Below are 13,714 nucleotides of genomic sequence, written 5' to 3' on the forward strand. Positions count from 1 at the left end.
AACGTCTATTTTTATATCGTGTGAGTTAAACAGTCACAACGTTTTTTAAACCATAACTTATACTTGTCGTTTTTTAAAACGCATAGGTTCGATTTAAATAGTGGGATAAGGAATCATTGATCTACCTCACTAACCTCTGCGCATGCTCGATTATTAGCTTGAATCAACCAGCATTTTATTACGTCTTATTCTAATTATCAATAAGCATCCCTGTCTGGAACTTGTATACATCACAGATTAATAAAAAGAAGACCGATCACCGTGCATACGTTCTGATTGCCGTAACTGTACATTTACTGCCAAACTTAGGTGTTTAAGGCCAAGGGTCACAACGAAGAGGACATGCGCACTGTGATTTGCTATCTCCTCTTCTCCCGCAAGAATTGTGCGAGTGAGTGCCAGTGCTTGACAACCACAACACGGCAGAAATTAAGGTTATATCAATTATATACAAAAGTTATTGGAAATTCAAGTAACCTTAACCGTTTGAAATTTAAAAAATAAAAATCTAGCTGAAAAAGGCGTGTTGTGTTCCAAAGTGTCAAACATTCTATTGGAACAAAAGTGTATCAAGAATAACTATATTTTCACCTAGTACGGTACGTGATTATATATTTTTTTCTGAAATTGTAGCTTTTTTATTTTTGGTATAAAATTGATCTTTTCTGGTGGAAAATTCATCCATTGTTCGAAAAGTAATTAATTCAACATGGCACTCACTCGCACACTTATTGCGGGAGAAATGGAAATAGCACATCACAGTGTGCATGACCCGTTCGTTTTCAGGGCTGTGCACGTAATATACCTTAGGTAAATTACATGAGGGTTTTTTTACGTAATTTACGTACTAAGTTTTTTACAAAACGTAATATACGTTTTCAAGATGGTGTTGACATTATCACATTTCGTTACATAACTTTAAAATAGCGCCGGTAGCGGTATGCGATATTATGTTGCATGCATGAAATTTAAAGTGAATGAAAAAAAAATATATTATTCTACAAATTCGACAATGAATAGAAGCGGCAGACCGAGGAATTCATGTTGGGAAGAATTATCCTTCCTTTAAAAAAAAATTGTAAAAATGTTGCGTTTTGTCAGGGATGCAACCTCGTATTATCGAATACGGCTAAAGAAAGGTTAAGAAACCACAGGTAAATTTTCAAACCATATGAACTGCAAATATCTTCAAAATAAACAAACAAATCATCAAAGGATTTTCGCTGATTTCAAAACTTTTTCAGAAAAAAGTTCGATATAATTATGAACGTATTAGAAGAAAACCTAATGCAATTATATGAAAGCAGTCAAAATAATAATTATAAAATGAGTGGTGTAAGTTTTGATATTCTTGGTGATATTTTGATGTCAAATGAAGTTCTGATAAACAACAACAATGTAAGTCTCTGTACATAAACATAATTAAAAAAAGTGAGGTTATATTATGCTCGATCCGAGTCCACCATCTTTATTACGTTTTTTACAGGTTTTTTTTACGTATAATACATATTTTATGTATAATACGTCAGAAACCTCGACTGACGCGTCACTGCACAACCCTGTTCGTTGTTAGCGACAGCTTCAAGCGTCCAGTCTGGCATTAAATGTAGTTACCGCAGCAAAACTCGAGACGCTTTGTACAGCATGATTGGTCTGCTCATGGAGAATAGATATAAGGAGACCAATCTGTAATGCATGGACTTCAACAAAAACGGTCACTTCTCTTGCCATGGAAGAGGTAGGTAGTATGTTTATGAAAATATCAAATTACTTTTACCAAAACTATGCGTGCAACAGGTATTCGAAGCGTTCGTAACAAAAGCAATAAACATACAACTTACACAACCCTACAAGTCTTGTACACTAAACACTTGAAACCACACTTATTGGAAACTTTTGCTTTTATACAGTGATTTTTAATTGTAACATCCTTGCCTTTATTCACAAACTATTAATTGTTCAATCATTATTTAATTACATTCGACTCGCGTTCACATCGGCAGCCATATTTTTTTAAGTGCGGTTGGCACGCCACGCTCGGGAAGTTTTGAACTATGCGTAAGTGTGATTTTGCGCATGCGTTTGTGCGTACTTCTAGCAACAGAAAAGTGTTCATTTTCAGTTCAACTAGTTTTGTCTCCTTATGTCTATTCTCCATGGGTCTGCTTATTATTACTCCGTGGTATACATATAAGTTCGAGGATCGTAAGAGAACTACTACTATACACATGTGTATAGTAAGAGGTCTCTTAGGATCTGGAAGGGAAATGTCAATCAAACTAATACAATAGATGGCGCTACGATCAGTTGGTCTGACTTTTGCATTGAATTGCTTCAAGAAAAAGTACAAATAATTAAAAATTTGATACCGTTTGAAAATAAACAGAAAAACATATGAAAAAATAAGAGCAGCTATTACTAATTATTTAAATAAGTAAGATTCATGAAAATATGTAATTTAATAAGAATAAAATTTAACTTTGTGATAAATTTTGAAAGCAATTCGAAATTTATATTTCTATGCTTTATTTTTCTGATATTATTGATTATTATTTGTTATAGTTTAAAAAATATTTGTTGTTAAAATGATTAATGTAGCTAATAGAAAAAATTAATAATTTTTAAGACCTCAATGACACAAATATTTAAAACATACATGATCAAAAAATTAAAAAAAAATATATCACTTCTTTATTCTTTATTTGTTTATACTTTCTCCCTTTCACAAGTTTGAGAGTCTTTACATAACCATTACAAGTATTCTGACAAATAAGCCTTATACTATCGTACGATCTATTCACTTCATCAAGTTTTAAATTATTATTATTATTTCTAAACGCTTGCGACCTTGCCCTTGGCTTCCATTTCCTCTTACCATTTCCTCTTACCTAGAACAAAAATGTACATTTTTTTGCCAAAACCACACAATATACGAAAAAAGTCATAGAAAGATAACTGTTTCTCGAAAAAATTTCGTGAAAAATGTCTTAAACACCTTTTTCCATTTCGGGTTATTTGCGAGATTTTTGCGAAAATACTATAGATGCAAAATCCTTTAAGATTTCTTTCATTCTCAAAAATGGAACTGTATTGGTGTCATAAACAATAAAAAGAAGTTAATTTAACATTTCTAGCAACGTATTGCTGAAGGAATACTTATATAAGCTGAAAAAATACTACTCTATTCCATTTTCTCTCCCTTTTAATCATTTTCAGGTACTCTGGTTCCCCCTGCCTCTTAACCATTCTATACCAGCTGCAGTGACTTGAATCTACGATTTTTTCCCATCATTCCTCACCTTGCTTTGCCCTCATCTCTTCCTCTATTTTATCCCATTCTGTACCCTTCTTATGTATACCAAATTCACGCCTCATTTCATATCTCTCCTCCCATTTTGAAAGCCGCAGGTTACCCCTCCTCTCTTTATCCAGGACCTCACGGGCACAGGCTTGTGCAATTTTGCTTCCCTCTCCCCTTCTTAGTTTCTATTCGAAGTTCCAGGATCTTTTTACTTGCCTCATCACCATTTTTTCTCGTCCTATTTCTTCCCTCAGCATATAACCTGGGCAACTCCAGCTCACTCCTAAAACCCTTCTCAAACATCTCTCATGCAAACTTTCAATTCTCTTGTGTTCTTTGCATCCCCAGATTTCCACACCATAGCTTAACACTGACCATATTAATTCATCAAACATCCACACTCTCACCTTTCAGTCATTCTTCAACCTTCTTTCTCCTTAACTCCATACTTGCCCCATTACTTTACTCGCGCATTCCAATCTCTTTCTCATCTGCAGCTCGCTTTCTCCTCTCGTTTAAAACCAAAATCTTAAGTAGCAAAAGTCACCAACCAACTCTATCACTACGCCATTTATCTTCCATTCGTACTCTAATCTACCCCTTTTGTTTCTGAAACACATCATCTTGGTCTTGTTTACATTTATTGCTAAACCCTTTTCTCTCACATATTCTTCGAACACTCTCATCAACAAATTCATACCTCTTTCATCATCCGCTAAATGCACTACGTCATCTGCATATGCTAGTGAATACAGTTCGCCCGTTCCTAATGTTGTCTCTTCTTTCTCTTTCATTTTCAACTTCTCCTGTAAATCTGCAAGAACAATACTAAATAGAAGTGGGCTTAAAGGACACGCTTGCTTGAGCCCCCTTCCTGTCCATAATTCCTCACCTTTCTTATCTCCTATCTTTACTCTTATCTTATTGTCGAATTCTGCCTTAAAGTCTACAAACAATGCGACTAGCTTCCCTTTCTTCCGTCCTAGGTTTCTTTTAACTAGATAGTTGAGCACGTAGACGTTATCTATGGTTCCCAACCCTTTTCTAACACCCGTTTGGTTGTGTGGTATACTTCCCTTCTCTTCCACCTGTCTTTCCAACCTCCTTCTAAGCAATTTCGCATAAATTTTATATCCTACGGACATGAGTGTGATAACTCGATATTCCTTCACCTTTTTGCCTTCTACTTTCTTAATCAACGGTACTACCAGCCATGTCTTCCACTCCTCCGGCCACTTCTCCTTCCAATATCTTCTTGCAAATCCTCTACATATTTTCTCTCACCCTTAATCCACCATATTTCAGTGCTTCATTTTCTAAGCCATCTTCCCCTGTTGCCTTATTTCTTTTCAGCCTTGCAATCGCCTCATTCATCTTATCCCTACTATTCTCGTTTTCAGTTTCCTCTTATTCTGTAGACACATACTACATCTACTACAACTTTTCCTAATTTCATTCTCCTACCCGCTGTTCCATCCTTTTCTTCTATACACTCTCGCTTTTCTTCCTCTAACACCAGTTCCTTTCTTACCCCTGACACCATGCCACCCATACCTCTCCCTTTCATGTGTTACCTTCTTGCTGGTTGCATCCTGCAGTCATATGCTTTCAGTAATATTCTTTTCAAGCATTTCCACTCTTCCTCATCCGCCCACGTCTCACTCATCATTATCAAATCCCATTTTTGCACTTCTCCCCAAAAACCTTTGTCCTTGTATTTAGTCCTGACACGTTCCATAACGCTACTTGCACGTCACTCTTGTTGTGCTTGTCTCGTTTATTCCTTTCATTCAGGTCCTTCTGCCGTTTTAACTTCTCCCTCCCCCTCATGACCCTTGCACTCCCCTTTTCATGCTCTTTGTCCCCTTCATTCACTATCCCTTTCCTACCGTCCCTTTCTTCTTCTACTTCATCGTTCCAAATCCATATTTCTCCGTTAAACCATATCCTATCTCTGCCAATTCTTACCCTATTACCTTTACACATCTCAGTACATGGCTTTCGCTTGATTAGCCACTTTCTTCTCCTTTCCCGCTACGTCATATCTTCTTCGATTCTTTCATTTCTTCCTTTCAACAACTTCTTTTTCTCCATAACTTCATTTTTGTCCTGCTCACACCCCAAGTTCACTAAAAACAAACATTTTCTGCCCTCTTTAGTCCCTCCTAGTCTTATTATCCCGTCCACTCGAACTTGCGCGCCGATGTCTCTCTACACCTTCCTAATCTCTTCCTCTTTCTTCCCCTTGTTTCTTAATTTTAGTCACTCTTCCGCACTTCTCATCCAATCTTCCGCAAGTCTCCTTTTTAAATCCTTTTATAAGGGCTTCTAACTTTATGAAGATATCCCCTTCACCCCTGTTTCTCTCCGGCGTTCTTTTTTTTTCTTAACCTTTTTAAAGTCATTGCCCATCTCCGCCTCTTTGCCCATCTGCGTTCTTTTTCTTTCATCATCCACCGCTTTCCCCCCTTCGCTATTGATGCCCTCGCTGCTAATCGCGCTGGCCGACTGTTGCCACTTGCCCAACAAATCCCGTGACCCCGAGGTTCCCGATTTCGATGCTAGATTTTCCAAATTAGTGGGCCTCCCGCGCCTATGCCACGTTCCACGTCTCGATTCTGTCGTTGGTACGGGGTGCTAAGGCGTAGTGAACCTCTTATCTGCACTTCCCTCATTGCTTGCCTCGTCTACGCTGCTACCTTCTCTCTCTTTGCTATCGCTGTCCCTATTTGTTTCACTCTTCTCACTTAAATTGCTCTGCCTTCTTCCAAAATCACGTTGTGGACTGTGCATAACCAACATGACTCTACCCTGTTAACTGGCCTTTGGCCTCACCTCTCCCATCCCTGTCACTTTCTATCCTCTTCAGAATTTAAAAAAATTTTACTAAAAACTCGCATTCCTACACTAATTTCTTGTGACCATTTGTCTCTATTTAACTCCTTCTTCCTTCTTACCCTTTGAACTCTTACATACTGCCAAGAAACCCAGTATATCACTTAAGCGAATCTAACCTCAAAATCAACTTTCGTCAATTTTTGTGTCAATTTCATATCAAGGGATCTGAGCTCGTTCCTCGCCCATGGAACTACTCCAAATGATACTACCGGGACGGCAATCATGTTCGTTGCAGATATTTTGTTCCTCGCCGACAGTTCGGAAGACCAAATCTGTCGGATGAGACGTTTGTATCTGCTTCGGAAAGTATCCTTTATAGATGTCACATCCTGAATGCGGATCTGTGGCACGCCCAAGTATGCATAAGTCTTCCAGCGCAAAGGTGTCGTATAGCGCTTCTATCAACGAGCTCAGGATCTTCAGGGATGCCATTAAGTTTTCCTCGCTTCAAATAAACCTTGGCGCATTTGTCTAACCCAAATTCCATTCCAATTTCCTTTGTATATCGTTCGACAATCCCCAGAGCTAAATGCAGTTGCTCTCTGTTTTTAGCATAGGTCTCAAGATCGTCCATGTAAAATACATGAGTGACCTTGTACTTTCGATCTGCAGGTTTGACGCACAAGTACCCGTCGGAATAGCAAAGTTCTAGAGATAGTGGCAATAATGTAAGGCAAAAGAGGAGTGGGCTCATGGTGTCGCCCTGAAAGACACCTCTCTGAAAAGCGACCTTGTTAGCTGTCACACGATTTCTTCCAGATAAGATAGTAAATCTGGTTTTCCAAAGCGGCATCCATCTCTCTCTGCACCTAACTATTTGCGGATGAACCTTTAATATTTGCAAAAGACAGATGATAAGACTATAAGACGTCGAATCGAAATCTTTCCGATAATACATCCAGGCCATCGATAGGTCACGCTGGTAGAATGCCGCATCTTTGCACACACATCTATCGATGAGTAGGTTCTCCCGACATCCCGCTACGCCTTTCTTTGAGCGTCGTTGTTCATACATTTCTTGCCACACAGGTTCAATTGCCCGAACAATACCATAATGTAGGATAGCTGTGAATATCTTATACAGTGTGTTCAGACAAGTGGTTGGCCTGTAATTCTTCGGGTCAGCTAAGTTGCCTATTTTCGGCAGGAGTATTGTGCGTCCTTCCACCAACCACTCCGGAATCAGCTCTTCCGACTTTAAATATGAGGTGAAAATACGGGCCCAATGCTGATGGGTTGAAGGAAACTTCTTCCACCAGAAGGTTTCGATGCAATGTGATCCCGGTGCGGAATAGTTCTTCCTTCCTCTTAATACTTTTTTCACCTCCTCGATAATGATGGGTGGGCATTTCTGATCAGGTGTTCTGAGGGCATCACACAGCTCGTTGAAGAAGCTATTTATGTTTTTTGAGTCTTCGTCCAATCTATGTCGACAGTAACTGGACTGTCTTTGAATTGTCCAGATGGGTCAGAGAGAAACTGTTGATTTTCTCTGACCCAACTCTCCCTCCGCTCTAGACTTCTCTTAGCGTCAAATAGTATCCGTATTCTCTCAACAATATGCTGCCTGATGGTCAGCAGCTTTGACTTCTTAAGTGTGTGATAACGGGTCCGGAGTTCGCGCGCGAACTTTCAAACCTTGGCGGTAAAATTCCTGCCAGATATGATGTAGCCAATCGCACATTGAATGCAACACGCGTATGTCTTGCCCAGTCTATCTTTATGGCAAGTTGATGCATTCGTCTTTTGGTCTTATGATCAACCGTTGGTTTTGTTTTACGGTTCGCATCAGCCAAAGCTCTCGCTGCATTATACACACAATAATTGACAGCCCAGGGGTTGGATTCTCCGGAAAAATGTCCACAAAGCTCGTCATCCATTTCAGCCAGATCTTTAGGCTTGAGAGAAACCTTGGTGTTGATGTTTCTCCGGGTCATAAAGCATCGCTCTTCCTCAATTGGATGCCTGACTGCGGTTAGTCTCAGTGTCGCCTCTCTTACTCTGTTGCCGGCTTGTTCTAGCTGGGTAAAGTAGGCGTTTCGCTTACATATCCGCTTTTACGGAGTAATTCTTCATGGTTTCGCAGACGTTGCTGCGAAAAGTGCGATAGCTCCGGGTGTTTCTCGTACTACAGAGCATGCAGCCGTGCCATGTAAACCCGTTCACGGGCCACACTCACATCGCAGCACTCGAGCAAGTCGTGATTCAGTTGCTCCGTCCACGCAAAGGTCGCAAGATCCCGCAGATCCATCGCATTGAATCCATTTTCATTGGCTCCCCCAGCTCTAGATTGGTCGGTATTGTTGGCCGACCCATTGTCGGGAGCCCTGCGGGTTCTGTTGTTTTGAACCGCACTTACTACAACTATGTTTGGTGTTGTCATTCTTGTTCCCACAAGAAGCTAGGGAAAGGGGTTCGCCCATCCTTGTAGAGCCCCGCATGCAAGGATAAGGCTGCGTACTTTGAGAGGTCGCCCGATATCCCAGAGTCACCGTTCTAGACACCTCACCCAGGTGCCATTCAGCTTTTGGCACGGTTTTCACACCTCCGCTTGGGGGTTAATTCCTTCGGGACCACCCCTGGAAAATTGTCCGCGACTGCCTATTTATTTTTGTAACCATATTCAGCAGAAACCCTTGGTACAGGAAACCTCTATCCGCAACCCAAGGACGCGTTCGGTGGCTTTGTCATAGGCCCTTCGTTTTGATTCTATTTGATATATATATACTATCGGTCAAAAGTTTGGGATCACTTAGAAAAAACGTCTTTTGTTGTTGTATTTATCGCTTTCATTATACCGGAGCTAAAAAATGTCTCGTTAAAGGGTTGATTGTCTTCGAAATTCTGTCTAAAATAAGCCCAGGGTGAAGCCTATTTGTCTAGTTTTTAAGTAGATATTGCAAAAATAGTGTAAATTTCAATGTTTACTTAAATTTTCAATAACTTCCAAAATCTTTAACATTTTTTAATCTTCTTTAGCTTATTTTTAAGCTTTTTTTCACCGTATCACAACAGCTCACGAGGATGAGTCATTAAAAATTTCTTTTCGAGTTGCAAGAACTTGAAGTTGTAATAAAAAAGTTGGATAAATTTGAAAACATCTTATCTGTAGGTAAATCAGAATAAAAGTTAAATAAATATATATTTTGAGGTAATTACATAGAAAATTCTTGATTATACGTTTCATATATTTACAAAAAATATTTTTGTTACTAAAAATAATATTTCAATTTTTTCAACTTTTTTATTACAAATTCAAGTTCTTGCAATTCGAAAAAACATTTTTTACGATTCATACTCGTAAGCTGTTGTGATACGGTGAAAAAAAAAGGTTTAAAATGAGCCTAAAAACATTGAAAGACGTTCACTATTTCGGAAGTTATTGAAAATGTAAGAAAATATTGAAAGTTACACTATTTTTGGAATATCTACTTAAAAACTAGACAAATTGTTTTCACCCTGGGCTTATTTTAAACAGAATTTCGAAAAGAATTAATCTTTTAAAGAAACTTTTTTAGCTTCGGTATAATTAAAGCGATAAATAAAAAAAAAACGATTTTTCTAAGTGAATCCAAACTTTTGACTGGTAGTGTATATATATATATATATATGTGTGTGTGTGTGTGTTTGTGTGTGTGTTTCTGTCATTTGTGGTATATTTTGAATGAAACATGATTTTGAATGATTCCCAGGGGGGAGAGGAAAAGGAGATGGCAAATAGAGCAGTGGGCTTGGGTAGAGAGGAAAAGGGCCATATGGTGTGGATAGGGAGTGACAGGTTATGGATAAATGGGGAGGAATGGTGCTGGGATGAAGAATTAGAAGAATTAAGGAAAAAAGGAAAAATTCTTGAGGAAGGTAGGGGGAAGGGAGACGAAAAAGAATCTAGAAATAAATCATCAGAAATAAATGATAGGAGAAACAGGATAAGCGCGGCAGAGGGAAAAAGGAAAAAGCGTCTGAAAGAAACACGAAAATGGGAATCTGGGGGGTAGATAAATTAAAAGAGTTTAAACAAAAGATGGAAAAGGAGAAGGTTAGGTATGAAAAAGAGGAGGGAATACACTCGTTAATTGAAAGGTTGAAGGGGTTCATTGAAAAGGTAAAGGATGAGCTGGGTACTAATGAAGAAAGAGCAGGGGGAAAGAGAGGCTGGTGGGACGAGGAAAGCGGGGAGAGTAAAGAGAGAATAAAAGAGTGTGTGAGCAAATGGAGAAGAGGGGAAATGGAGAAGGTGGAGTATAACAGGAGGAAAAAAGAACATGAGAAGATGCTGGAAATAAAAACACAAAGGGGAAATGAAGAATATAAAGCAGTAGTAGAAAAAACGATCAAAGAAGGTAGGGTGTGGGATGTGATAAATAGGGTTAGAGGGGAAAGGAAGGGCGTTAACGAAGAAATAGAAATGGAGGAATGGACCGATTATTTTAAGGGTCTATTAGGGGGAGAGCAAAATAAGATCAAAGGGGAAAAGTGTAGGATAGTCCAAGGAGAAATGGAGAAAGGGAACGAGATAACAAGAGAAGAAGTGGATGAGGCAATAAATAGGTTAAAAAGAAACAAGACGACGAGAGAAGATGGGATGGAGAATGAAGCGATGAAGTTTGGAGGAGAAGAGAATAGGGAAGGGATGTGGAAGATCTGCAACAAGGTATGGAAAGGGGAAGGTTGGCCGGAAGAGTGGACGACGGGACTGGTGGTACCGCTTGTCAAGAAAGGGGGAGGAAAAAAGGTAGAGGAATACAGAGGGATCACTCTCAGGTCTGTCGGCTATAAAATATATTCAGAAATCTTAAGAAAAAGGTTGGAGAGTCAGGTAGAACAAAAAGAAAGTATCCTACATAATCAGACGGGATTTAGAAAAGGGATGGGAACTAGAGACAATATCTACGTAATTAACTATTTACTTAACAGAAATTTGGGGAGAAAGAAAGGGAAACTAGTCGCTTTGTTCGTAGATTTCAAAGCAGCGTTTGACTCAGTGAACAGAAAAGTGCTATGGCAGGCAATGAAAGAGAAGAGTGTAGAGGAAAAGTTGGTGGAGAGGATAAAGGAAATTTTTACTGAAACCAGGATTAGAGTGAAAATAGGAAAGAAAAAAGGGCAGGTTTTCTGAACAGGCCGAGGTCTAAGGCAAGGGTGTCCGTTGAGTCCGTTACTATTTAGTATCATATTGGCAGACTTAGAGGAGAAGCTAAAGGAGAAAGGAAAAGGAGGAACGGTTTTAGGTAATAGCAAACTATACTCTCTAGCATACGCGGACGATGTAGTTCTATTGGCAGATGATGAGAAGGGGATGAACCTAATGATGAGAATCTTCGAAGAGTATGTCGGAACAAAAGAGCTGACGGTCAACGTAGATAAGATAAAGGTGATGTGTTTCAGAAATAAAAAGAGCGAAATAAATTACGTTTGGAAGATGAACGGACAAAAGGTGGAAATTGTGGAGGAGTTCTGTTATCTAGGTTTTTGGTTTGAGGCAGAAGGGGGAAACGAGCTGCAGGCGAGGAAAAGAATTGAATTTGCGAGTAAAGTAATGGGCCAAGTATGGAGTATAGGAAAGAGAAGGTTCAAGAACGATTGGAGAATGAGCGTCTGGTTGTTTGATGCGTTGGTGTGGGCGGTGTTGTGTTGTGGTGTTGAGATCTGGGGATGGAAGGAACATAGGAAAGTAGAGAGCATGCATGAGCGATTTTTGAGGTGGGTAATGGGGGTTAGCTGGAGTTGTTCAGGATACATGTTAAAAGAAGAGTTAGAAAGAGAAAATATGGTGACTGGACAAATTAAGAGAGCCTGGAGGTTTGAAGAGAAGCTAAAAAGGGGAGAGGGAAGTAGAATTGCACAAGCCTGTTTCGGCGAAATTCGGAACAATGAAGCGAGAGGTAATGTGCAAAATTCAAAATAAGAGGAAGAAAGGAGAAAAATGAGAAGGGTGTGTAATATTCGAGAAGGGGTTATGGAGTGGCAGGACATAGAGTTAGAGCTATTGGTTAAACAAGGAGAAGAGAGATGGACAAATATTATAGATTCGAGGTACAATAGATGTTATATGATGGTCAAAGGGTTGACGGAACCAGAATATCTGCAAAAAATAAAAAAGGAAGAAAAATGGAGTGTGGTTGTACGGTTCAGAATGGGAGAAGGAGTGAGAGCATGCAGATACTGGATGGATGAAGAGAATTTATGCAGAGTATGTGGATACGAAATGGATTCTTGGGCACATGTATTAGAGAGATGAACAAGAGAGGAAGAGGGACAGTTGAGTGTGGATGAGTGTGTTAGTGGATCTTGGATGGTAGTGGACAGGGAGTGATGTGGATGAAGAAATTGGAAGAAGTAAGGGAAAGCAAGGGAGTAGGGAAGAACCAAACGGGTGATCCTGAAAAGGGACAGTAAAAAAACGAAAATTGTTTTCAATTTCGCGGAAAATGCATTTTTTTATGGTAAGAGGAACCGGAAGCCCTGGAAGCTCGCTCATTTTAGGAACTAATATCACTACTGTTACTATTTTTTATCCTACGTAATGCGAAAGAGTAGAATATAAGGGGCATTATTCCTCAACTGCCCCAACTCAAAAAGTCATGTTTTTCGATTGTCTCTAAATTCTGGGAATATGTTCGCCTACCCGACAGTAGTTAATCCAAATACTTATAGACCAGGATTACCAACCCTCCCCTAGTGAGGGGGGGTTGAATTTTCAACCCCAATGCCTGCAGGGGTAGTTTCAAACGCCTGTAACTTCCTCTCTAATTACGCGATTTAAAATTTTTATGAGGGTTTTGGAAAGTCCTTTTTACACGCTTTCATCCTATTTTATTATTTATAACAAAAAAATTGTTTAAACAATTTTTTCAATGAATCAATTGTTTATTTAACTTTTTTTCGCAATTTAGGCATCTACGATTTTTTTTTAAATAGTCTCAAAAGAAGGCTTGACTTTTTTACTATGAAAAATGTCTAATAACAAAATGGACAAATTGAAATTCATTGAGTTACAGAGCCGGTTGTAGAGGGAGTCCTCGCGCTCGCACTCGGGCGTTATGCGGCAGCATACCGCGGAACAGTTTTCAAGTATGCCATTTTTTTGTATTACTCACATTGATCCAAAATTACATGAAGTCATCGGAAAAAACTATTCAGTAATGTTAACCAGTAAGTTTGAAGAAGTTAAAATTTTTTAAAGTTATTATGAAAAAATATTAAGTAAAAAGCACTTTCTTAAAAATGAACAGTATTTTTCTGAAGATAAATGATTCCTCACTATTCTAATTTATTATCCGACAATAATTGGTTATTGCTCTTGCAATTTTTTAAAACAAATACAAGATTCAACCAACTTCTCACTATAAAGTGTTTGAGTAAATAAAGTACTAACGGATTAGTAATTAACGCCTGTCGCAGCCTACATCCTACCAAGTTATAGTTTCCAGAGTCTACCACGTGGAGGTGACAGTGCGATTTTGGACTCCTTTTATCTGCAAGATGATTCGGGGTGCTTAATTTTAGTGAGTCCCC

General features: G+C 39.0%; 1 protein-coding gene across 1 annotated transcript in view; it reads left to right on the forward strand.

Annotated features, from left to right (window-relative positions):
* The first annotated feature begins 1,632 nt into the window (after positions 1-1,632).
* The window catches only part of LOC117167911, a 216,115-nt gene continuing 204,033 nt past the window's right edge, over positions 1,633-13,714 (forward strand). The window contains exon 1 of the mRNA XM_033353153.1: positions 1,633-1,738. Within this exon, the coding sequence (XP_033209044.1) occupies positions 1,692-1,738 (47 nt within the window). The 5' untranslated portion in view covers positions 1,633-1,691. The remainder of the gene's footprint in view (positions 1,739-13,714) is intronic.

Source organism: Belonocnema kinseyi, chromosome 2, assembly GCF_010883055.1.
Source record: "Belonocnema kinseyi isolate 2016_QV_RU_SX_M_011 chromosome 2, B_treatae_v1, whole genome shotgun sequence".
NCBI lineage: Eukaryota > Metazoa > Arthropoda > Insecta > Hymenoptera > Cynipidae > Belonocnema > Belonocnema kinseyi.